This window comes from Colletotrichum costaricense (assembly GCF_030867565.1).
Source record: "Colletotrichum costaricense strain IMI 309622 chromosome Unknown Scaffold_11.1, whole genome shotgun sequence".
NCBI classification, from domain to species: domain Eukaryota; kingdom Fungi; phylum Ascomycota; class Sordariomycetes; order Glomerellales; family Glomerellaceae; genus Colletotrichum; species Colletotrichum costaricense.
In genome coordinates this window covers 1,208,496-1,231,071 of record NW_026848240.1, presented here as the reverse complement: position 1 = coordinate 1,231,071, position 22,576 = coordinate 1,208,496, and the positions used below count along the sequence as shown (strand labels likewise).

General features: G+C 54.0%; 10 protein-coding genes across 10 annotated transcripts; 1 reads left to right on the top strand and 9 right to left on the bottom strand.

Annotated features, from left to right (window-relative positions):
* Nucleotides 1–527: 527 nt before the first annotated feature.
* On the bottom strand, nt 528–2,028 carry CCOS01_10765 (FAD dependent oxidoreductase; the record flags this gene model as incomplete). The annotated part of the gene is made up of 3 exons (XM_060458919.1): nt 528–798; nt 894–1,137; nt 1,188–2,028. 3 exons carry the CDS (start codon nt 2,026–2,028, stop codon nt 528–530), a joined length of 1,356 nt encoding a protein of 451 aa, XP_060310721.1.
* A 583-nt stretch (nt 2,029–2,611) lies between these two features.
* CCOS01_10764 (uncharacterized protein) lies at nt 2,612–2,716 on the bottom strand (the record flags this gene model as incomplete). Its single annotated transcript, XM_060458918.1, has 1 exon — nt 2,612–2,716. The coding sequence occupies one exon, from the start codon at nt 2,714–2,716 to the stop codon at nt 2,612–2,614; it is 105 nt and encodes a 34-aa protein (XP_060310720.1).
* A 40-nt stretch (nt 2,717–2,756) lies between these two features.
* Nucleotides 2,757–3,185, bottom strand: CCOS01_10763 (uncharacterized protein; the record flags this gene model as incomplete). The annotated part of the gene is made up of 1 exon (XM_060458917.1): nt 2,757–3,185. A coding segment is annotated over one exon (429 nt), but the record flags the coding sequence as incomplete, so codon positions are not given.
* Nucleotides 3,186–6,481: 3,296 nt separating this feature from the next.
* CCOS01_10762 (uncharacterized protein) lies at nt 6,482–7,359 on the bottom strand (the record flags this gene model as incomplete). Its single annotated transcript, XM_060458916.1, has 3 exons — nt 6,482–6,507; nt 6,608–6,975; nt 7,040–7,359. The coding sequence occupies 3 exons, from the start codon at nt 7,357–7,359 to the stop codon at nt 6,482–6,484; spliced, it is 714 nt and encodes a 237-aa protein (XP_060310718.1).
* A 1,972-nt stretch (nt 7,360–9,331) lies between these two features.
* Nucleotides 9,332–10,141, bottom strand: CCOS01_10761 (uncharacterized protein; the record flags this gene model as incomplete). Its single annotated transcript, XM_060458915.1, has 2 exons — nt 9,332–9,647; nt 9,771–10,141. The coding sequence occupies 2 exons, from the start codon at nt 10,139–10,141 to the stop codon at nt 9,332–9,334; spliced, it is 687 nt and encodes a 228-aa protein (XP_060310717.1).
* A 3,679-nt stretch (nt 10,142–13,820) lies between these two features.
* On the bottom strand, nt 13,821–14,317 carry CCOS01_10760 (uncharacterized protein; the record flags this gene model as incomplete). The annotated part of the gene is made up of 2 exons (XM_060458914.1): nt 13,821–14,012; nt 14,264–14,317. The coding sequence occupies 2 exons, from the start codon at nt 14,315–14,317 to the stop codon at nt 13,821–13,823; spliced, it is 246 nt and encodes an 81-aa protein (XP_060310716.1).
* Nucleotides 14,260–16,645, top strand: CCOS01_10759 (uncharacterized protein; the record flags this gene model as incomplete). Its single annotated transcript, XM_060458913.1, has 4 exons — nt 14,260–14,668; nt 14,838–15,230; nt 15,281–16,416; nt 16,475–16,645. Coding segments are annotated over 4 exons (2,109 nt in total), but the record flags the coding sequence as incomplete, so codon positions are not given.
* Nucleotides 16,646–16,785: 140 nt separating this feature from the next.
* CCOS01_10758 (uncharacterized protein) lies at nt 16,786–18,110 on the bottom strand (the record flags this gene model as incomplete). The annotated part of the gene is made up of 3 exons (XM_060458912.1): nt 16,786–16,866; nt 16,959–17,706; nt 17,791–18,110. The coding sequence occupies 3 exons, from the start codon at nt 18,108–18,110 to the stop codon at nt 16,786–16,788; spliced, it is 1,149 nt and encodes a 382-aa protein (XP_060310714.1).
* Nucleotides 18,111–20,756: 2,646 nt separating this feature from the next.
* CCOS01_10757 (uncharacterized protein) lies at nt 20,757–21,179 on the bottom strand (the record flags this gene model as incomplete). Its single annotated transcript, XM_060458911.1, has 1 exon — nt 20,757–21,179. The coding sequence occupies one exon, from the start codon at nt 21,177–21,179 to the stop codon at nt 20,757–20,759; it is 423 nt and encodes a 140-aa protein (XP_060310713.1).
* Nucleotides 21,180–22,099: 920 nt separating this feature from the next.
* On the bottom strand, nt 22,100–22,574 carry CCOS01_10756 (uncharacterized protein; the record flags this gene model as incomplete). The annotated part of the gene is made up of 2 exons (XM_060458910.1): nt 22,100–22,192; nt 22,224–22,574. Coding segments are annotated over 2 exons (444 nt in total), but the record flags the coding sequence as incomplete, so codon positions are not given.
* Between the last annotated feature and the right edge of the window lie 2 nt (nt 22,575–22,576).

Genomic DNA, 22,576 nt, shown 5'->3' with positions numbered 1-22,576 from the left:
CGGGACAGAATGAAGCATGTTTGGTTCAGACATGCGAACCTAGGCGTGCTGGGCCAGCCAGCCAGCCTTCGGCAAATCCGACATCTTGGCCACTGCAGATCGGCACGTATTTCATATCTGCGGTTCGGGATGCCGATGACAGTGAAGCCCATTTTATGCTGGAGGTAGTCAATCAAACCTCCATGTACTGACACCTCGACAACGCCACCTCGCAAAAAGAAAGCAAAAGAAAACAACAACGCGCATTGTCACTACCTGCTTATATCTTCCAGATATAATGATCATCGTCACGATGCCCGCATGCGTTATGCCGTGTATCCATCCCAATGCCCTGTGCCGGATGCAAGAATAACTATCAATGCAATTCCCATCACAACGGGCACCCCGCGGCACAGGATGCACCTCGTCTAATAACGCCAGCAATGCATGTATGTATCCATCATTATCATCGTCGTCGTCATCATCATCCTCTTCTTCTATCTCAATCCCTAGACAATCGAAATCATGAGGTGGAAGCCGAGATGAACTCAGCATTCGAGCTTCTCACCCTTCATCCACTCCCCCAAGTCTCCCTCGATATCATACGTCGCGTTGGCGACCTGTCCCCCAGGCTTACGGTCCCAGGCCCACATGTCGGCGTACTCGGCCTCGAGCTTGCCGTGCATCATCTTGACGACGTACTCGCCAATGACGGGGAAGAACTTCCAGGCGTGGAACGAGCCGCCCGTTGCGACGTAGAGGTTCTTGCAGCGGGAATGAGGGGAAATAAGAAAGTCGTGCCCAGGCGTGGTCGCGTCCCTGTTGTGTCGTGTGGCGGTGTAAGCATATCTCGGGCCGAGGTTTTACGGATGATACGATGGCAGCAACGGGGGGGGGGGGGGGGCAAGACTTACCAGCAGACACGGTACTTTTCAATCACCTTGTCATTCATCTCGTCTCCGTAAAGACCTTTGAGGGTCTTGCGAGCTTGCTCCTTGAGGCGCTCGGGAACTCCGTCTTCAGTCCACTCAGTGAGACTTGGAGACGACGGTGCGAGTGACATGGTCTTGCCAGTCATGGCGTGAAACTGGTGATATGTAAAAGCCATGTCACAGTTGAACTTGAGTGTTCCGTCCGGAGTCATGGACATGGACTCGCCTGGTCTCTCGTCAATATCTGTACTAGTAGAAACAGTTCAAATGACTCACCTTTGACCGAGGGAATACGGTTCTTGAGCACGGGAATGCCCTCAAACTTGTCCTTATGCGCCCCCTGAACGCTGGTAGTGAAGCTCACGGCACCGGTAGCAACGACTCGATCCCCAGCATGAAGCTCCTTACGCTCAGGGGCACTCTCCAGGAGCAGCGACGAGGTACGAGCACCAGTGCAGAGCAACACGACGCCCTTGACCTCGTGGCCGTTGTCCAGCCTGACTCCGGTGCAGTCTCCTTCGCTGCTGAAGAGCAAGCTCGTGACCTCGGCCGTGATGAGCTTGGCTCCCTCGTCGATAACTCTCTGGCGGGCAGCTTCGAGAGAGTTGGCCGCTTCGAACCAGCCGCACTGAGGGTTATACCTCACCCGGTCGAGTCCCTCAAAGTCGGCCGTGGCAAAGGCAGGCCATTCGGCTCGCACCTCGTCAGGAGTCATCCATCTGGCGCCAGACTCGTGGCCGAGGGCGCGATGGACATCCTGAGCCTTGTCGTTGTGGTTCTTATCCTTGTTGTTGTGAGGTTCAGCACGGATCATGCCGACTTGGTGGAAGAAGGGGTTCCAGAAGGAGTCAGTCTCCCAATACCTCAAGGCCTCGATGGCCAGCTTTGCGTAAGGCAGGTTTGGATAGTCATTCCTGCCAATCTTGGAGATGTCGTGGGACGCCGCCTTGGGGTTGGCGAGGGCGGTAGGGTCAATGAGAACAATACTGCAGTCAGGCTTGTATTTACGCAGCCAGATGATCGTAGAGAGGCCAAAGATGCCTCCTCCAACGACGATGTAGGTTTCCGACTTGACGCCAGTGCCCTGAGGGGCTGTGAATAGCGATGACTTGGCCATAATATGTTTTTCTTGTAGTGTAATCTGCTTCTGAGAGCTGGTTGTAACTAACACGAGGGAGATCTCACATCACTTCGGGCACGGCTCGAGTCTTTATATAGATAAACATGTCAGCATCTCGAAGACGGAAAGAAGACAGAAAAGAGCAACGCAATATCCACAAGGGAGAATGTTTGATACACACGCCTGTGCCTACGTCTACGCCTCAGTGGCTTCTTCCGTCCATCCGTTCCTTCGTCGTCCACGGCTCAGGCGCGGATATCCGTTCTACTCCAAGGGACCCGCGCAGCAAGCACGTACGAGATTAGATGCCGACGTCCAACCGACCACCGATGGCACACGCCGTCCACTCGGGGAAGGACCGACGTTGACACTTGGATCTCCTAGGAAAACTCGCCATCATTCTCTCTCCCTAGGGGGAGTCGTGCGGGAAATCAAGTGACCTGGAATGGCCTGACTCTGAATCCCTGGAGTGAGGATCTAGAGTGAATGGAGGCGGCCGGGCCCCGGGAAATCCCAGATGTACATGGTCATGGGCGCAGCGCAGCTGGAGCGCAGGAGGACGGGGTAATACGACTTGCATTCATTCGACGGGGCCATGCCGTGTGTGTTCTATGCTGCCGTTGTTGGAACCATGGGAGTGAGTATACCCACGACAGCCAGGACACGACGTCGATTCGCATCCCATCACATCAGTAGAGGGTGGCGAAAACCCAGGAGAGTTCGGGTTAGACAGAAAGAAAGGGCGACGAAGGAGCAGAACGTCGCAACAGAAGCGGCGTATTCGTCTCGGGAGTGGCAGCAGGCGGCGCCGAGCGAGGTGAGACCAAACCAGGCGGCTCCCGGGGCACGGAGGGATCTGCGATCTGACAAGATTGGTATCCGTGGTCACATAGACAGTAGCGTGGTCTGGTGTAGGTAGTGAAGTGTAGCGTAAACCACGTTGAGATGGATGGTCGTTGCTTTGGGCTTGTGAGGTGAAGTGGTGTTGTGACTTGTCGATGCGAGAGTGTTGGAGGGGACTTGGAGGGGGGTGCAGTAAGCGAGTAATGAAGGGGACCGGGGGGGTGGTTGCCGTCGAGGATGCGGGTCTTTCCAGGTTGCGCTTGCGGTTCCGCTTTCTTGTCGTCGTTGGAATCGAGCAAGGAAGCCACGATCTCAAAGGGTTGAAGTTGCCTTAGGTAAGGCAGCTGCCATGGGCCATGCCGCCATGGGCCATGGGGGAAAGAGGAGTGGAGTGGAGGAAGGAAGAGGAGGGTCAGGTCAACTGTCAGGGGGGAAGGAAGAGAGGAGCATCAGGGAGGCACGTACTCGATAGTGACCCTACCTTAGATTGATATCCAGAACGGGCAGGGGTCTTGCCCATCGGTGCGGCGTGCCATGGGTACCCGTACACTACTAAGGTACGTAGGAAAGTGTTGCACCATGGCCCTGCCTTGTTCGTGACTGCCAAACTGTGCCGTGTATTCTCATTGGTCCGGCCTTTGTTCCTCTCCAAGTGGCCAATCACAGCTCAACTGCCTCAACAACCTTACCCTTGGCTTCCATCAAGAACATCAAACCCCTAGCCTAGCGTTCTTTTCTCAGCAAAAGAAGACCAGGTTCATTGATATCTCGACAAATGTTCAAGACCCAGCCCAGCTGACTATCTAATTCTACTCCCGTCCCCGTGCTCCATACCTTACTCTTAAGCCTGCAATGAGGAAATGCTCAAGACGCCAGGAAACGCCTAGGGCGGGACGACAACCCTTGAAGATTCTCCATATCACTAACGCAGGTCACGACGAATCCAGCGTCGTGCGATTCGTACCGCTGATGGATACTCAACAACTCCATCCCAAGACCAAGAAAAGCCCACGAGGAGGGGGTTCCATTCCTCCTCGGAAGTCTGCTCTCCTCGAATCGAGGTCGTAGTCCATCCACTTCTTGCCTCAAACTAGAACAAGAGCACTCGCTCATCTGTTCGACGTACGCAGTCTCGAGTAAGGTTAGTCGTAGCGATGGGTGTCTAGATAGCAAACTTGCGAGTTGCATACCTACACATAATTCAAGACTCTTTCCGGACATTGCTCCTCTTCCGGATGGACTGGCCGTTTTCTCGTTGCTTTTACCGTTGGTTTTTGGGGTGGTGTTGGGTTCAATTACCTCACTCGAGTAGCAGTAGCTGTGAATACCTTAGTTGCCTGACTGTGTTTCCCAAAATACGCCATGTTCCAGCTTTCTACTGAAGCGGGATTCTTGCCGTAGCTCCCAATCGAAAAGACGTGTTCGGCAATCCCTTGCTCTCTATCTCTCTGTGTCAGTGTTTCCTTCTCCCGCTGTCTTGCAGTTACTCACCTCTTCTCCAGCGACCGCCAAGAACCAACTTCCTCACGTCTCTGGCGCGCTTCTGGCGAAAGGGGGGGGGGGGGGCACCCGCGCCCCGAACTCGATCGACTGCATACCCATCCCTACCAGCAATTCACTTCAGTCGGTATGGCCGATTTTCGAGATACGGGTCCCCAGGCTGATTAGACATACCATGTTCCATCAAAATCCATGGCCAAGCCTGGGCACTTTCCTGCTGCGGTGTCTTGCTGCGGTGCGCCACCCATCATCTCTCTCTCCGCGCTAGTGTGTAAAGGACAAGAGAAAAAGTCTCTTCCTTCCAACCAACTAACTCTCACACTCTATGTGTCTGCTGGCTCTTGACCTGGTGCCGGTGCCTGGTATGCTTCCCTCCCATTTTTCCCCTCTGCATTTGCCTCTTTCTCTCTGCGGCGTCTGCCGTTCTCGTATTATTTCCTCTACCCCCTTTCCATCCTACCTTAATGATCTGACATGACAGTCTTTACCCCCAATTCGAGAAAAAGGCGCATGTCAGAAGGCGAGACGATCGCCTTTGTGAAACCAACCCCATCCTAGATGCTCTGTCGCCGTCCCGTGTCCAATCGCTTGTAGATGAGTGCAGGTGCAATTGTATGTAAGGGTTCAGAAACTGTGGTGAACCCAGGTCTTTTTCTCGCACATCTCCTTCGGGAGACGATCTGCCCACGAGGTGTTGTTGCACCAGGCTTCACCAGCGTCCTTTTCCCGTACGACACGACATCTGATGACAGACGGGCATTTGCTCCGTAAGGTAGCCAGCCCTTCCTCTCCTGCCTTGCCTGCCCCTCCCTCCCCCCCTCCCGCGACCAAGCCTGCAAGGTCCAGAATTCACAACGGGGGAGGGGAGCCACCACACAAGCTGACGCCCACGGCACATCTCCCGCTTACTTTTGACTGTGTCCCAGTCACCCTTCCGCCAGGTTCTGAGCCGTCTTGCCGGTCCACGTCCTGGCATCTCATCATGCCGGCAGTAGTACAGTACGAATACGCCCGCCCGCTCTTTTCCCTTCTAAGGTTGTTTGCTTTGCGCATGCCAGTCCCAGAACCCCGTCTCGCAGCGTTTGAAGGATTTCCGTAGTAAGCGGAAACTAACCAGAAACCTGGTAACACTCGTGATAATAATTAGGTACTACAGCTCAGATACAGAATATCGACGTCGACGATTTCTCCCCCAATGAGTCAGTATCTGCCAGGTTTAACCGGCAGGCATGTCTACCCACCTAGACTATTTCGTGACGACCTTGGCCCAACGCCTTTCGACTGCCATCTTTGATGGCGCCCGCATGAGATTGTCCATGTTTCACTGGCACACCGCAAAGCCCAAAGAATTACCAATCGGCATCTCCTGCAGATGTTGCCGACTGGAACGTTTCCTCCGTTCGCTGTTTGTTGGACTCTTTCCGAGTTTTCTTCGAAAGACGGCGCAGCGCAAGGATACAGAGACTTGTCCAATAAGCGGGCATGGGTTTCTTCGCCAACAGAATGATATTTGGCGACCAACATCGATCGTAGTCCGTGAGACTTTGTGCACGCATTTCCGTGCAAATGTTTCATAGGTGGGCTAAACCCTCAGGTACTCTCTCATACAGCAGCCAACCACCCGGTAGTCAAGAACCAGACTGCTCTGACCAACCAGCTCTCCCATGCAAGGCGCATCATGTGCGCGTCCCAATCCAAAATGACTGTCGCTGACCCCTCCCAACATGAGAGTAATGATACATTGTGCTAGCCCAACGCCATGGAATGCTTGTACCTTATACCAAGCAAGAAACAGAGAGATAAAAAACCGCTGTTGCCCCCAATCATTATGTCGTGCTGTAAATGGAATTCGCTCTGCCTGCCCCGGATGCTGTCCCGGTCGCTGGTCCGGAATTCAATCCGGCTGCAGACTAATTCATGAGCTTAGATGCAATACTACCTTCGGGCCCCAGGCAACGGTGAGGGCTGGTCGTGCTTGACATTTTGCTGATGTCGAACTAACTGGTCCTTCCTGGCGAATCCGTCTTTATTTGGACACCCTGGTAGTTGGCACTTGTGAGGTTTGGAATGCTTCTGCAAGTGTTGCCTGCTCCTATTAGCGTTGAACTCAGAGATGGAACCCACCCGTCATACCTGTACATGCAGTTCCGGTGAAAGATCTTGGGTCCCCCGTTGATATTTTGACCCCCTTTTTGACATGTCCTCCAGTAAGGGCACCTATACTCGCCCTTACCTCTGTGTCGAAGAGAGTCCATATCCACACGATTCGGGTTCCTCTCGTCCGAGTCGTCCGCATCCAAGACATCGTCATCCTCCTCTTCGTCCTCATCATGTGGAGATGGCGGGCTGGTTGATCGCCTGTCACCATCAGATGGATGGTAGGTGCGCGAGCTATCAGAAAATGATGCTTGAGATCCCACCGCAGAGAACCCTGTTGTCGAGCTTGATCCTAAAACGGAAAATGACGACCTGGAGCTGGAGTCTGAAGCCATAGGGTGTTGTCTGTACTCAGGAAGATATCTGTTTTGGTGTGGTGGAGCTGCACGATCTCTGATGGTCTTCAGATTGCCCGCACTGCTGTTGATTTCTTCCTTCATATTGCTAAAACGCCGTCAGCAGTGTGCACCTCCCACGGCCAGAAAGATAGAAAAGTACTTGTACGCACTTTAGCATTTTGTGTTGAGTTTTTGCGAATTCCAGAATGCCCATGTCGTTGAACCCATTAGCGCGGTAGGCCTGGTCTACGAGATTGTGACCGGTCGATTCCAAGCGCTCTTTCGTCAGGTAGTCGTCGGTGAACTTCTTAAAGGCATCGAAAACATGCATCGTGACGTCTGCCATGTACGCCAACTCGCCTTCTCTCTGACTGTGCCGTGGAAAAGTCTTTCTGAATTCATCAAATATGCCCGTGAACATCATGAGAGCCTCCGTCTCCCGGTTGACGGCCTTCTCGGGGTTGAGTAACGAGTTGATATCGAGAGGCATGTTGAAAATAGTGGCGTAGCCCGAAGCATGAACTCAATTAAGATGGTGCCTATTCGTGGATGGTCGTGAGTTATATCGTGCCAAGTTGAAACAGCAGGCCAAAACGGTTGAGCTTGTCGTTTGGAGCGAGTGTTACGGTAGAATATCGAGACTTTGATGTTGGAGTGAGGACCGGTGGTGATAGTAGTTCAGCAAACCATTTCGAAGCAGACCAAGTGGGTCTTTGTGGAAGAAGGCAAGCTTGGTGATGCTGGCCAGGCCAAGGAGGGATTTACGAGGAGTCGAGAGTTGAGACGTTGAGAGAGGGCAAGCGTTGGCGTTGGCGTTGATGGAGCTAGAGAAGTGCTAGAGGTAACGTCCCGGTCACAACTCAGGAAAAGTTTGTAGGATTTGGGCAGGGGAAAGTAGAACTTGAAAGATGGAGACGGGTGGAGAGGGGGTTGAGTTGAACAAAGTGACGGGGGAGGGGAAAGAGAAAAGAGATAAGACCCGAGTCTAGCAGAAACACACGAGGGACGGCGGATAGGGCCAGAGGAGAAGCTAAGGTAAGGAGTAAGCGGTTGAAGGCAAGGAGAAAGAGAGAGACAGAGAGAGGATCAATCTGATGGATGGAGAGTGACCATCGACGGGGCGAGGCCGGGGGAAGGGGAGCGGCAGACGGCCAAAAAGCGGATCTCAGGCTGGCACGAAGGGGGCAAACGGCTCGCCGAGGACGCAGCAAGCATGTAATGGCGCGTTGGCGACAGCGATGATATTGGCGAGAGGTGCGTGTGAGGAAATGAAGATGAGAGAGTGGTGGTGAATCCTCCAAGTAGCTGCAGATGCGGTCTCAGTCGTAGTGCGAGTCCCTTGCCTCGTTACGCCCGTAGGAATCGGTCAAGCAGAAGAGCCCAAAATCCCAGGACTCAGGGCTCAGAGCTCAGAGTAGAGAGGAGCCTGAAGGGGGTGGGAGAAGAGATGGAGAGGGGGCAATGATGAAAAGCCTGACGGAGGAGTCTTGGTGGACGGAGGGGGGCAAGACACGACAACGAAAGAGGAGAGCATGGCATGGCGAGTGAGGCAAGTAGAGGATCCCGCTGCCGCTGCCGCTACCGCAGAACGTGAGAGGAAGTGAAAAGTGGAGGAAGAGAAGAACAAAAACGAGGCCATCCGTGAGGAGAAACTGGAGTGGCATTCTGCATGTTTCTGCATGTCTAAGACGGAAGGGGTGCAAGGGCCAATGGTGGGTTGACGGTTGGCTTCGCGTGGGTGGTGGATAAGCAGACCGAATGTAAGCAGCGCGAGACAAAAGAGGGAATGGGTGCGACGCAGGAGTGGCAGTAGCGACGCAGCGGCGGGAAGAAGCAATTGTGCGGCTCGAGGCAGGGCAAGTTCGGAGGGGAGGGGGGGGGAGGGGCCCAGAACGCGGCCGATCTGAACGAGAAGTTCAAATGTCCAGAGCATCCGTACAGACTGGAGTCTCCATACCTAAGCGTGCTAAGGTACCTTTCGGCGTGGGAGTGGATGAGAGACATGGACGAGGGGGGGTGCGGGCAGGCACCGTTACCGGGACCCATAAGGCAGGTTGACCGGGTGGGGATCATGGAACCCAAGGCACGGCCGCAGGGAGACCTTGGAAGATAGGTACCTTACCTCACTTTACCTCACCTTACATAACTTGGAGTGAGGAAAGTACGGAATACTTGATCACCTAGTTTACTGCCTTATTCTTCCACTTTGAAGTATCGGAAGGCGGCAACAGATGACAGGCAGGACCGACTGGTAGTTGAGGTGTCCTTGTCAATATCTTGGGTATCTTATGGGAGGTATACTCGGGGCAGGCAATTCATAGTCTTCCTTCTCCTCCTAGTTGAAAGATGTCAAAGAAGAAAGAGCGGTGTCAGTCACGGTGGTGAGGATGGCACTACCTATCCTCGCACCAATTATCTGGATGGGTGTTGCAGCATAAGATAAGTTGGGAGTTGGAAACCTGTCAACATCTACGCCTTTGTGGACGTGCCAGACGTAGTCTGATGGAATCGTAATGGCAAGCCATGGGGCTCCGGGGTTTGTCCGAAGGGTGGGTGCCCATCCGAACGCCGGTTGATGGCATCTCGATGATGTCGATCAGCATGTTGGGAGCTGCTGGTGCTAGAACCGGTGCCGTTGCCGGCGCGGATAGCGACCAGACCGTTGGTACCGCTTCTGTTGGTTGCGCGGCTTTGCCGAAGTGATCAAGGTCAAGGTCAGGGTCATGAACATGGTCTGAGTGATGAAGGTGATGATGTCCACGATGGCGAAAGTGGCACCTGGCAGACGCCTCAGATCAGCAAGGGTTAAGGACTATGGCCGCGGATAGATGAGAGACAAAGAAAGATATGAGGATCCAGGAACAGCATGGAAGATGAAGCAAGCACTGCAAGCTGGGAAAGAATGTAATTATTGCCCAACTGCAGCGTGCTGGAACTGGAAATGAAGTACGGATACCATCCGTCGACCAGGATAAGGCATTTCTGAACTGCTCTAATCTTGCATGAGAAAGAGAAAAGATGTGCTGCAGGTGATAATAATTGTGGTTGCAACTTGCCAGACCCTTTTTTACTCCGTCGGGATCCGTACGGACATTGGGCGCTTGTCTGCCCGTCTTCCAGGTCGGTATCCGTAAATATTTTGGTGCATGAGGGATCGGCAACCCCTCCCCACGTCGTATCTTTTGGAGAATCGTACACTTTATTGAGAATCGAGGTAAGAAGAGGCAAAAGAAAACATGTAGGTGGTAATGGAAGACCAAGGTACCATGCATGCCACGATTCCCTCCCGTGAACTTCATGGACGGCGGTCAGGTCATAGAACCTGAAAGGTCAGGCCAGGGTCGGGCAGGCAGGAAGAGCGTGGGGCGGGCGGGCGAGGGATGCGGTGAGGTGGAGGAAAGTTGAAGTGGGCACTGGGAAAGCTGTAAGGACAGAAACGAATACTGGGGAGCTGGTGAGCTGCGAACGAGCTGCAAAGCGGCAAATACCCATTTCACAATTGTTGCTGGGCGCAGCGCCGCAGACTTGCAAGTTGCCCGCTTGCTGCAGCATTGATCGGTTGGTTGGATTTGCAACATTGGACCAGGGAGAAATGCATGTGCGAGCGAATGGGGAAAGGTCTGCCTCAGAAAACCCATGTCTACAGACTGGCACACTAACAGATTACAGTAGGCAGGTGGATGCAGGTCGTTGGTGGCGGGGAAAGAGGGAGGGGGCACAGTTGGGAAGCCACGCTAGCGAGATATACCTAGTGACAAGTTCGACATGGGCAAGATGGGGAAGGGGGGCACCATCGAATAAGGTACTTGGCGACTTCGTACCTACACGAAGGAAGGAGGGGGAACACCAAGGGTAAAGATCGGCCTCGAAAGGTATCCCCCTTCGTCGTTCAACAAGCTCTGGCAGCCATTAACTTGGCAAGACTCAAGAGTCCCTTCCTTGTCCAACATTCCTGCCTCGCTCATGTTCCCTCCTTCTTGCTATGCTTTCTTTTTCTTGCAGATACCCTCAGGTTCTTCCATTCTCTACCTAAGGTACCTTCCTGGAGGCTGGTGCTTCTTCACCTTGCCGCGTCTTGCTGGTCCCCATGGGTCCACCACTCGTGACCGCACAATTTGGGAAAATGCATTGGGTGTGATTCTCCTGCTGTGCCACAAAGACAGTCCACTTGTTCGATGTCTCCTTCTCGAGAACGTGCGGGTTTCTGCTTTCTTGACAACCTGCCCACCTACATGCCATCCATTCCATCCTGATCTTACCTGCGCGTGGGACTCCCTCAGGTGATTTTCCATGATAATCCATCATCATCTTGCTTCCTGGTTGACAAAGAACGACACGAACAATTACCTGACCGCGCATTCCCAAACACGCGCCTCCAAGGGTCCCGAGTTGTCGAATTAAGCTCACCCCCCGACCCCCGACTTAGAGTTCGCCTGGCGTGACATGCGCACGCAGCAAGGACCACTTTCACCCGAAGTTGCAGTCCGTCGCAGTCGCCGTCGCAGTCTTCTCTTGTCCGTCACCGCTCCGGCGCCCACGTCCAGTCACTAGTGGAGGTCCAGCTCCAGCTTACCTTGGGCTCCAGCTCCAGCATCTGCTGCGTGTGAAGTCTGAGCCCGATCAGATACCCGTACCTTGCCTTGGTGACGGGAGGAAAGAATCTGGCATCGCTACTGCCCGTGTCAGGTCGTTGTCGCCTCCTTCTTCCTCTTGTCTCCTTTGCCCACCTCCACCACAATCTCCGGCTCCGCATCGCCCTCCTGGTCCCCAACGCCATCCTTCTTGACCCCTTCCTCAGAGGACCTAACCAGAGTACCTTTATACCTGCCTTGTTAAGCTACCTACCTACCTACCTGGGGTAAGGTTAGGTATCGAGGCGGGACCTTCCATTCCCGTCCTTGACGTCAAGATCAAAGTATTCGGGTAAGTAGATATTCACCCATCTAATTCGACCGCCCGCCTCAGTCGCTTCCTTCCCGGTCCTATCTCTTTCCTCCAACCGCTCACAGTCACGTGGAGTGTGTCAAACCACATCGCTCAGTCGCCTTCTCGGAGGTGGTCCCGATGCTTGATGCCAATTGAGACACACGTGTTGGGTCACACCTTCCTTCAGATGATGTTAGTTGCTTGGGCACCGCAGTCGGTGTGCCCTCCCTCGATGGGACATCCACACGGAAGCTTACACACACACACACACATTTTCTTTTGGACCCATCTCCTGAGTCTTGCTTTCTCCTCGTTCAAGGGATCCAACCCCGCTGCTTCGACCATTTCTTCTTCGTCTCTTCCCTTTCCCCTCCCCCGCCGTCCTTTTCTCGCTTCCATGCCAATCCAGGCGCAGACGTTGGCAGAAGGAATGTAAGAATCGCGTCACAGTCGCAGACACGCTAAGGCAAGGCAGACAGGGCGACCTATCGCGGTGTAACGATAACTTTGCCTTGTGCAACCCGAACAGACCAGCTGCCAGCTTACATGACGATTACTTGAAGGTACTCGGCTCTACAGCTACTGCGTCTACATTGCACCATTTTTTCGTACGGAGTATCATACGTACCTGACCACGCAAATACTGCGCTCCGTTCTGTGCCAGGTACGAAACCTACACAGGTCACTCATCTAGCATCTCATCTCGTCTTCAGCTCGGCAAGCCGTCAGACTACCTATCCGACGAGCGGGAAGGTCCCAGTGGGTTGAAACTCTAAATCACGGACTCGACGCCAAATCAAGACACGTCCGGCACATCAGGTCATTTGACAAGCCTCAATTGCACACTGGCGCTTCCACGTCTCGCCTCGCCCTTGTCTTTCTTTCTGGGCGCAGCGCTATCCGCACATCGAGGGGGCTCCCGCTGTCTCTCCCGTCCGCTCCAACATCAGCCCAACAACGCCGTGGCCGTCTTGCCTGAATCCACAACAAACGACTAGAGTAAACTAAGAGACTTCTAGACCAGACAGACTAGCAGAGACAACATTCCGTCGCGCGCGGGAGACACGCCGGCCCCCGTCCGCCCCGTGTTTTGCAAGCCAAGCCCAAAGACGTTGAAACAGCGCATTAGGATTTACTCGGCGAGTTGGCAATTCGATCATACTTACCGATATCCAATTACCTCCCATCATCTGGAATCTAAAGTTCCGAAACGACGGCTGCTAGATCGAATCGTCCGTTGGACAGACTTTCACCCGCAAATTGAGCATCCAGTAACATCTTCCAAATTGCACCCGCCTCGTTAGCCAGCATTCCAAATTATCTTGTCTCGGCAAAATACCGCACTTTCTCGATACCCATCTACCTTTTCCTCCAAAATCATAGCAGCCAGCAGCCAGCAGTCAGCATTTCAGTTGGTAGGCGGATTCGTTCGACAAAGAACGGGCCAAGTTCAAGAAAAAAAAAGGACAACGCAGACTTCTCGTGTCCGACTGACTCTGGCTCTGACCATCCTCCAGTCCAAGTGGAGCCATCACAAGAACTACCAAACTAAATTAGAGCACCAACACCTTGGTTCCGTTCAGTCCGTACTCCGTACTCCGTACCGGTGACAGCACGCACCTTGCACACAGGACGATTCCACGGCGGAGTCGACCACTTGGAGCGACACTCGCACGGCGCGGCGTGTGTACTCACAACTTTGCTTGCTCTGTGCCTCTGAAAACTTCCATCCGAGCTCCCATTCCGTCACCCGATCTCCCGTCCACTGGACCAAGTTTTGTGGAAGTTTCTTGTCTCTTGTCTCTTGTCACTTGCAGATTGTCGCGTTGCCTCATCTGCCACCCCACTCCATTCCTTCTACCTTCCACAGCTACCTTGGCTCTTTCTCATTCGCTTCCATTCACGTTCACATTTCCCCCTACTTTATCTCGAGGCAGGCAATTGCACGAACATTGGTCTCCACCTCTTTCCTCAGCTAGCGGGCGCGGGAAGGCATCCTGAGTTCACCCTGACAGTAGCGCGTTGCTAGGGCCTGCTGCTGGCCGTTGCTAGAATCTCGTCCGCTCCTGCCGGCCGGTCGCTCAGGTGCTGGTGGCAGGTGTTACCGTGCTGGTGCTGTTCTCTCCTTTGGGCCCATCTTTCCTCCTTACCGGTAGGACCCACCTCATCCGACCCGACCTGCACCACGTCCACGCTTCCTTCCTCCCCGAGCTCGCGCTAACGTTAACAGCCCCGTTGTCTCCACTTTCCGCATCTGTTCCCTTACCTTAGGCTCTTAGCCAAGGTATACCCGGTCGCGTCCCACATCGACCTCACCTCCCCCCTGGCCCTGTCGTGGACCACAGACGTGGGACTTCGCAGCGCTCCCTCCAACACTATCCACTTTTGAATATCAGACTATCGCGCCCGGCACCCGTGCACACACTCCCCCACGACCTCGTCTCCTCCATTCTGGACTGTGGACAGACCTGGGCACGCTGGTCTCGTGTATCCATCCGGACAAAGTACATGCCCTTGGGCATCCCGTGTTCCGTGCTGCTTTCCGTCCCTCCCCGTCCAGGGCATGCTTGGTGCGACAGTCATGGCTACTAGGCCGCGGAAGAGAAGCCAGCCCATGGACGAGGATCCTCCTCTCTTTTCCTATTCAACAGCCTCCGCTTCTGTCCCTACAACTACACCTTCATCGACGCCTGCCTCTACACCCTCGCCTGGAGACAACAACTCCAACATCAATGTCCAGGATTCCCAAATATGGAGCCCGGTAGGAGACTCCGAGTTTCCATGGTTCTCTCATGGAGCCAACACTCCCCGGCAAAGACGTCGACTGTCTAAACCCCTTGAGGATGACCAGCCCCTGGCACGATCAAAGCCATGTAAGCTGGACGGATTTCTTTACGTATCCTGAGCCGCCTGTGCCGCTCCCATCCAGTATAGTGCGATTCCTGGTAGACACGAGAAGGGATGGAAGAAGAAGGAATAGATGATGATAGCACGAGGTCTTAGGAACCGTTGCCGACGAATCCTTGACTAACAACAAACTAGCAATCACTGATCCGTCGACGACATCGACCAGACATGGGGCACCGTATGGCCCACCAGTTTCTCCTCACCCGCCGCCAGATGTGATTTTCTCTCCGCGACTCCCTACCATAGAGGCCGACTCGGCGGAGGATTTGGACCTCACGAATCCCTTCGAGGACAACGCCGATGATGCGGATCGTCTCGTCCTGGGCAAAACCCGCATTCAGGCCGGAACTATTATTGATGGATACATCAAGTTCCACAGCGGCAAGTCGAGGGCAGCCAACCTACCGCGTCGACAGGCGGCGATACAACCGTCTGATCCCCAGGCTCTCCTGTCAGAACTATGTTCTCAAACGTTCTTGTTCGAGGCAGGCCTTGAAGACAATTGTGACAAAAATCTCTTCCAGTTTTGTGAGTCTCGGTACATCTGGCCAACATGGAGAATGGCTAACATTCTCAAGACGTCAAGGCATGGTGTTCTGGTCGGAGTGTCCTCCACAAAACCAACTGCTGGCTCGTCAACATCCCCCGAATAATGAAGGACAGCTCTTGCGTCAAGCACGCGATGCTAGCGCTTGCTGGAACATATGTCCTCGACTACCAACCCGAAGAGAGCATTCGACAGGTAGTCAATGCACACTATAAACGAGCCGTCCTACTCTTGACGATGGCTTTGAGAGAGGAGGCTCGGAGTCCCAGTCCCACGGAACACGAGTCAAACAGCCTGATTGCCGCCGTGACGCTGCTAAACATGATCGATGTTGTATCCCCAGAGCAACGTCGGCCGCCGAGTGCGGTTCCTCGTTGGCTAGAAGGTGCTCGCCTCGCTTGTCGTTTGCTGGATAAGTCGGATCCGGGTCATCGCTTCTGGGTACCCTCCAACATACAGCCTTCCGACATGCAGATGGGCAACATGATCATCGCCGCCAGGGCCGCCATCATAGCCCTTCCCATGGCTCCTCTTGATTCGAAAGACACAGGAGAGCAATTTTCTTGGCTGTGCCAGGGCACTGAGCCAGAGACTCGCAGGATACATGGTGGATGCGGCATGTCGCCGATACTTCTTTCTCGTTTTGCTCAGATTACAAAATTGGCAGCATGGTTGTGGGAGGACCCCAGTACCAACGATTTTCACATGAAATCGAGCAGCAGAATAGTCCGCCAAGATTTGGGCAGGTTGCATCAGTGGACACAGCCCGCCGCCGAGTCTCCGTCCTCTTCGGCCACAACGCGATCGGATCAATCTCGAGATACATCAGACAAACGCGCTATCGAAGATCGCATTAAGCGAAACGATTTCGGCCTTGTGATGGACGCAGAATCTATGACGGAAGTCACGGCCGAAGCATGGCGTCTAGCAGCCCTCATCTACCTTCGCTGCCGCCTCGAGAGACTACCTCGCTCTCACCCAGACGTCGTGTCTGAGGTTGACCAGCTGGTGAAATGCATTGACATGATGCCAACCTATGGCACCTTCTTCACTGCACAATCTCCATTCTTCCCGGTCTTCCTCCTAGGAATTGTGGCCACGACAGAGGCACATAGTCTTTGTGCCCTGAACTGGTTTCGATCGGTCGTCAGCACCAGTTGTCGCTCGGTAAGTAAAGTGATGAGAATCCTATAGTTGGTGTGAATTCTAACCAGAGATATCCCAGAGCGTGCCCCCTGCTTTCAACTCCCTTCTGCGTATCCGTCATTGGATAACGGCCAACGTTGATGACAACATTCCTTCCGACCTTCCTGATCTCATTTCAGAGCGACACTCCTGGTGGGAGCCACTCGTGGCGCACATTGTTTCTACCGAAGGAACTTTGTGTTTGATCTAGAGGAAATATAGGGGCATTGATGACCAAACATTTGGAAGAGAGATGCATTTTTCGCAGAATACTTCGTGCTATTCATTCTGGAGCACTCTTTGTTTGCAATTCTTGCTTTCTAATGCAAGCATTTGTTACCTATCGTACCTCTAAAGAATCGAGTGCGCTTCCGTCATCTCGTCATGTTTTGAGTCGTCCATCCGCCTCCGAAAGAATTCCCCATCCTCACACTATGAGAGATCAGAACCAGGATCACACATCTACCTCTATGTACATACAGCGTGCCTGTATAGCTACCGAGAATGGTTTACTCCCCGCGTACGTAGATGGCACTATCCGTCTCGTCAATGGAGTTCTCAATGGCAGCAGTGCGTATGAGGTACTGTCGCATGTCGGAACCCTCAATAGCCCACGACTTGACGACTTCGAGGCCCGCCTCGGCGCACATGTTGTGAACGTCCTCCTCGTTGCGCTTGTGAGCGTCGAACCAGTCGATTTCGAGACCCTGCTTCAGCGTCTTGCCCTCTTTCTCGGCAACAACATCGCGCTTTGCATTGAGGAAGAAGCGATGGCGCTTCTCATCCTCCTCGATTTCACCACAGATATCCCAGTCCTCGGGCTTGAAGACATCCTCACCAAGGAGGACATTGGCGTGCTTGAATCCATTATGGAAGAATTTCTCGAACAGGGCGGGGTGGGTGTGGTAAGCAGCCCAGACCTTGGTCGAGGTGACGTCGTGGCCGTCCATGCCGGCGAGGATGAGGTCGTCTGGGCGCATGAGGGCAGCCCACTCACGGAGCGAGGTGACAGCCTTTTTCCAAGGGTCGTTGAAGAGGACGGAGCCCAGAGAGAGGAAGACTCTAGGAGAAGGAATGTCGTCACAGAAGGCGAGGCCTGCCTTGAAGTCACCCCAAAGGCCTGCCATGCGGACGCTGCCGGCCGCGTGCTCAGGGGCAAGGGCCCCGAGGTTGCAGGTGAGGGAGAGGTTCGAGATGTCGAGGGCGAGGTACGTGGCGTTGCGGCCGTGCTTGGCAAGTTCTTTTAGGAGGAAGTTGACCTTGCGCATGTCACTGTAGATGAAGAAAAGAAAACCAATCAGCAAGTAATCATTACCCTGACATATCAAATATAAACAAGGAAGGGAGTAATCTTACCCAGCTCCCAAGTCAATCATGGTAGCGTCGTTGGGAATGTAAACGGTCGCCATCTCCTCGCTATTCTTCTCAAACAAGACCATCTCGTCGCGGGTCTGATAGAACTCGGGGGTGAAGATGACTTCCGCCCAGATGGCCAGCCCTTCATCGTTGTACAGCAGCTCGTCGGGCATGGTTGGGACCTCGACGCTGCCGCCGATACCGGTATTCTCGTGCTTGGCGGCCACGGCAAAGACGCGCTGGAGGTCCTCGAGGATGGCGGAGGACATGCTTCCGCCGCCAATGTCGAGCACGCTGCCGTGAGCGGGCATGTTGACCATTTTTGATTGGGATGCCATTGTTTTCTTTTTTCTTTTCTCTTTCCTTTCTTGTGACTTGAGGTGGACAGGAGATTTGAAAGGGGGGTTGTTGGCTTTGGTACTGCAGGTTGCCGTCTTGGTTGACGTTTCTCCCGTTCTTTCCCGACGAGAATGACGTGGGTTCGAATGTCGGTGAGGAAACGGGTGGTTAAAAATGTGTGAAAGTAATGGCAATGACAATGGACAGGAACAGTGTGACTTTTGTGTAGGTGGCAGAGTAGAAGTTGATGAGTGTTCGTAAAAAGGGAAGAAGCTCAAACGATGGAGCTCCCAGTCGATGGCTTTTATACATAATCTCCCTCTTCGACTGAGGCAACGTTTCTGCCACCCCAGAGAAGAACTCCTGAATCACTCGTCATCAAGAGCATGCCGTTATTCACGTTTTTCTGCACCTTCCCTTCCCTTAAACCCACACTGAACCCCCTGTCCCCTTCATCTCATCTCATCCTCATTATAAGACCTGCGATATGTGAGTGGATGGGGAGGGGAGGGGTGGGCATGGGAGGTTTCTCCTTACGCCTCTCCCCTGGCAAACATATATTTGCACAAGCGCGCCGAGCGAGGTAGGCGGTGGTGTCTGTCCACATGAAGCCATATCCCACTCGGCCCTCGCTCTCTCTCTGGTTGGGTGGTAGCCACGAGGAGAAGGAGAATGATGCAGGCACGTAGAAATACCACTGACGATTCAAGACAAAGTGCCAAATCCCTGACTTACACCAAGTGATCCCAAGCAACCCCCACCCTTGGCCTTGGCCTTGACGTTACTCGATCGCCGACTGCGAAAAGAGGTTAAAAGGGTTTCAGCAGCTTGAGCAGCTGAACAGCCCAAACAGAAAAGTCAGACAGGCAAACAAGAATGCAACGCCCAAAGGTACCTAACCACCTACCTTTTCTCCAGCCCGTCGATCGTCGGTGAGATGTGGAATCCACGCCTCGTCGTGTTCGTGGACGGGTACGTTTCCCGATGAGACGTCTCTCCTGTTCATACTTGGGCAAACCCAGTTAGCCAGGCTCATTTGACAGCCTTGACATTTCAATGACAGGGCCACGCTAGGTCCGGCGCGGCCCTCCTCTTGTCTCATTCCTCCTCCATCCTGCGCCAAGGGCGTCACCCTCTTTCTCGGAAACGTCACCTTTTTTTGGTTCCTTGACCGGTTGGATGGGACCAAATCAACCCAACTCAGGGGGAAAGACAAGACAACGAAGGCGTTCCAAAAGAAACAAGAAAAAGACCAAAGGTGTGTGGTTGGACAAGGGGCGGTGGTGGTGGCCACCGACGCCGCAACGCGGGGGTTGCAGTCAACGCGAAAAAGGAGTGAGGACCGGGGCCGTTTCGGGGGTCGTCGGAGAGAAAAGGTAAAGAGCTCGGCGGCGTAGATCATGCGGAGGCGGGTAGCACGACCGAAGTTCCGCACTTCTGCTTTCCTATTGTTGGGTCACAAACGCTGGCCATTGTGCGCTTTCCCACTGACACCCACAAACATTACAATGTTGCTGGGCCTGCATGTTGGTTTCTCAGGGCAAAGACGCGGCACCTGGTTAATTGGTCCTGCAGTTTGCCTATGCAGCGGATAAATAAGTATGGCGAGATTCCACTTCACAAGAGGTCATGATGGGGCGAGAATGAGTTTTGGATCCGAATCGCGCAAGAAACACTCTCGCATATGCGCTGGCTCGCTGGCCTGCTGGGAGAATGGGTAGGATGGATGGCCGCCGGCCGATATCCTTTCCTCGGTCAAGACAAATGGACGAATCCGACGCGACCCCGCGGCTGATTGATCGAGACACTGTCGAATCGGGCTGACATCCCGCACATTTGACAGCCATGCCCATAAGCTCGGTCAACCTAACCTGCCATCCACGTAGGTCAAAAGGTGCACATCGCTCCCCGGATGAAAGACGTCGGGCTCATCTCTCGAGACTTTATAACCGGGGAGGTGGGTTTCGTGGGTCTCAATGTCGCAGATATGACTGGCTATCTCGCGTGATTCTCCCCGTTCAGAAGGGGGATGAGTTATCGTATTAATTAAAAAGCGCATCTTCACCGAGCTTCGACTGTCTCAACGCCTCATTTCCCGTCCCCTATGCACCGCGGATCTCTCAGTAGGTTTCTCACATGTGGTTTTGATGCAACGTATCAGGCCTCCATTTCAAGAACGGCAGGCCAAAGCAATCGATAGGCATGTAGTGTCAATTGCAGCCTCTCCAAAGCCAAGTTGACGAGGTCCAGGTGCCCCTTTCATACGGATGTGGTCAATCCTGTCCGGCCGCAACACGTTTACTCGGCACGATTGGTCTGTGTGTTTCTGGGCCGTCCTTGGGCACTACGCACCGGCTCCGGGTTGGCTTTACGGAGCGGTCCGCCTAGTATCCGTAGGGAGATGACGAGCAACGCAAGGCCTCTTGATGGTCTTTGCGGTCGTGGAGATCGACCGCGGAATGTAACCCTGGGGGGCTGCAAATCCCCAAGCTTATCGTTTGTCCGGTTGAGACCGGCCTGGAGACACGACTCAAAGATGAGAATGCTCCTTCATGGCCAAGGACTGATGATGCACTTGAACCGCCTGGGCCAGTTCGCGTTATCCCATCAAGGGGGCATGTTAGGGGTTACGGGGTCTTGCTTATTGGCGGAGCTGCGGTTGACCCCAGTGCAGATGTCTCGCCTTTTCTAGCCACATCGGGGACTTGTCTGGCGGGTGACTTGCAACACCTGCTGGTCTGACTGGGAAACCGCACCACGGGAAGCTGATTCGTCGTCAAACGACTCCTTGAGCGACGAGGAAACCGGGCAAAGAATATCGAAATGCAGCCCTGACTGAGCTCAGTGCTTTGGTGAGGATGTCCCCGGAACCTTCGTTGGACCGTCACAGCGGGCCTCGGAGAATTGGCAGATGCCCACGGCCGCTCGGCAACGTCAAGCCAAACCCTGGAACCTGATCCAAGCATGAAGGTGGCACAGCCTGGTGCGGAAGGGCCAACGTTTCTGCCGCACGCGCCTCGGAACAACGAGTCCTGCGGCCGGGTCCTCATTCTCGAACACAAACATGCCCTTCGTCTGGCGACGTCGAAGGGCTGTAGGCACAAAGCGCATCGAGTGTGTTTTCTTGCAGGTTTCGGGTGGTTTGAGCGCCCCCAGACTCGCTCATCCGACTGATCGAATTACTCGGTAATTACGGGTGAACCATGGTGTCGGATGTCGATGATTCCAGCCAGACGGACGCGACCCAAGCTGACCGGGGTCGGCATCGCTCCCGCAAGATCGAGGTTCCCTGTTGAGCGGCCAAACCGCGCAGAGTCAGGCTAGATCAGGCAGCCTTTCTAGCTGAGCCATCGTCATGGATCTCCCCGCTGGAGCCCGTACCGTTACGCAAGGCCCATGAGAGACGCTACGACGCTCGCTCGCAAGTCAAAGGCAAGGCTGATGGAGCGAGGCAAAGCTTGATAATCGACATTTGAGGCTTTATTCACCCGAACAGCACAGATGGGTCGCATTCTAGGTTGTCTGCGTAGGTATGATAGCCTCGTATTTGAAAATCCGGAGGGATTCAGCAGCTCAATCCTGGCATGGAATCATATCGATTCAACGTCCTTTTTTTGTTCTTTTTCTCTTTTTGCCTGTTGATTCCAATGACTACTGGCAAGTCTGATGACCGCTGCACCACGCTTACGACAGAGAGCAAACTATATTCGTACCATGAGCTGGAAGAGGGAGGTGGGTATCTCCCAGCGGCCGTCGGCCCCGATGAGGGTGTGGAGCAAGCGGCTCAACCTGTGAAGTTTGAGGATTCTTGACTCAGTTCTCGCCATTCGGCCGGAATGAACCTTTGATGGTGGTTTCAGAATTTGAAGATGCTTCAGCGATCAATTCGCCCCCCGTGCACCTGGACGGGACGAAGAGACGAAGGTTGAGATGACCGTTGTTGAGAGCCCAATGCTGCCCAAGGTGGAGGTCAACAGCCTCCAGTCCGGCCGGGACTCGTCAACAGGCGACTTCTATGGGAGGTGGTGGCGGCGGCGGCGGCGCCGTCGATACCTTCCAGAAGCCAGATGGAAGAAAAGGAAAAAGAATCAGACGCGTGTGTGCGTGTGTGTGTGTGCAGCCAGCGTGACGTTTCCATCCCCGAGCGGCAAAAGTTGGACGCGTTGCCTGCCGATCTCTGCCCTGTATCTTTTTCTTTGCGTTTTGCCCGCGACGGGTTGTCCTCCCACCCGCAAGATGGCTTTGTACGAAGGGATCATTACTGGGGTGCCAGGCCTTTGCCGCGGCCTCATGAAAGTGCTTTGTAACTGTACGGTTACGGATGTAGCTGCTGAATACCAGTGGATTTGGACAATTCTGGTGTGTCGACCTTTTGCCTTGCTGCCAGGATGATAGTGGAACAGCGGAAATGCCGGTACCGCCGCAGAGTGGTCCAGCAGAAAAGCAT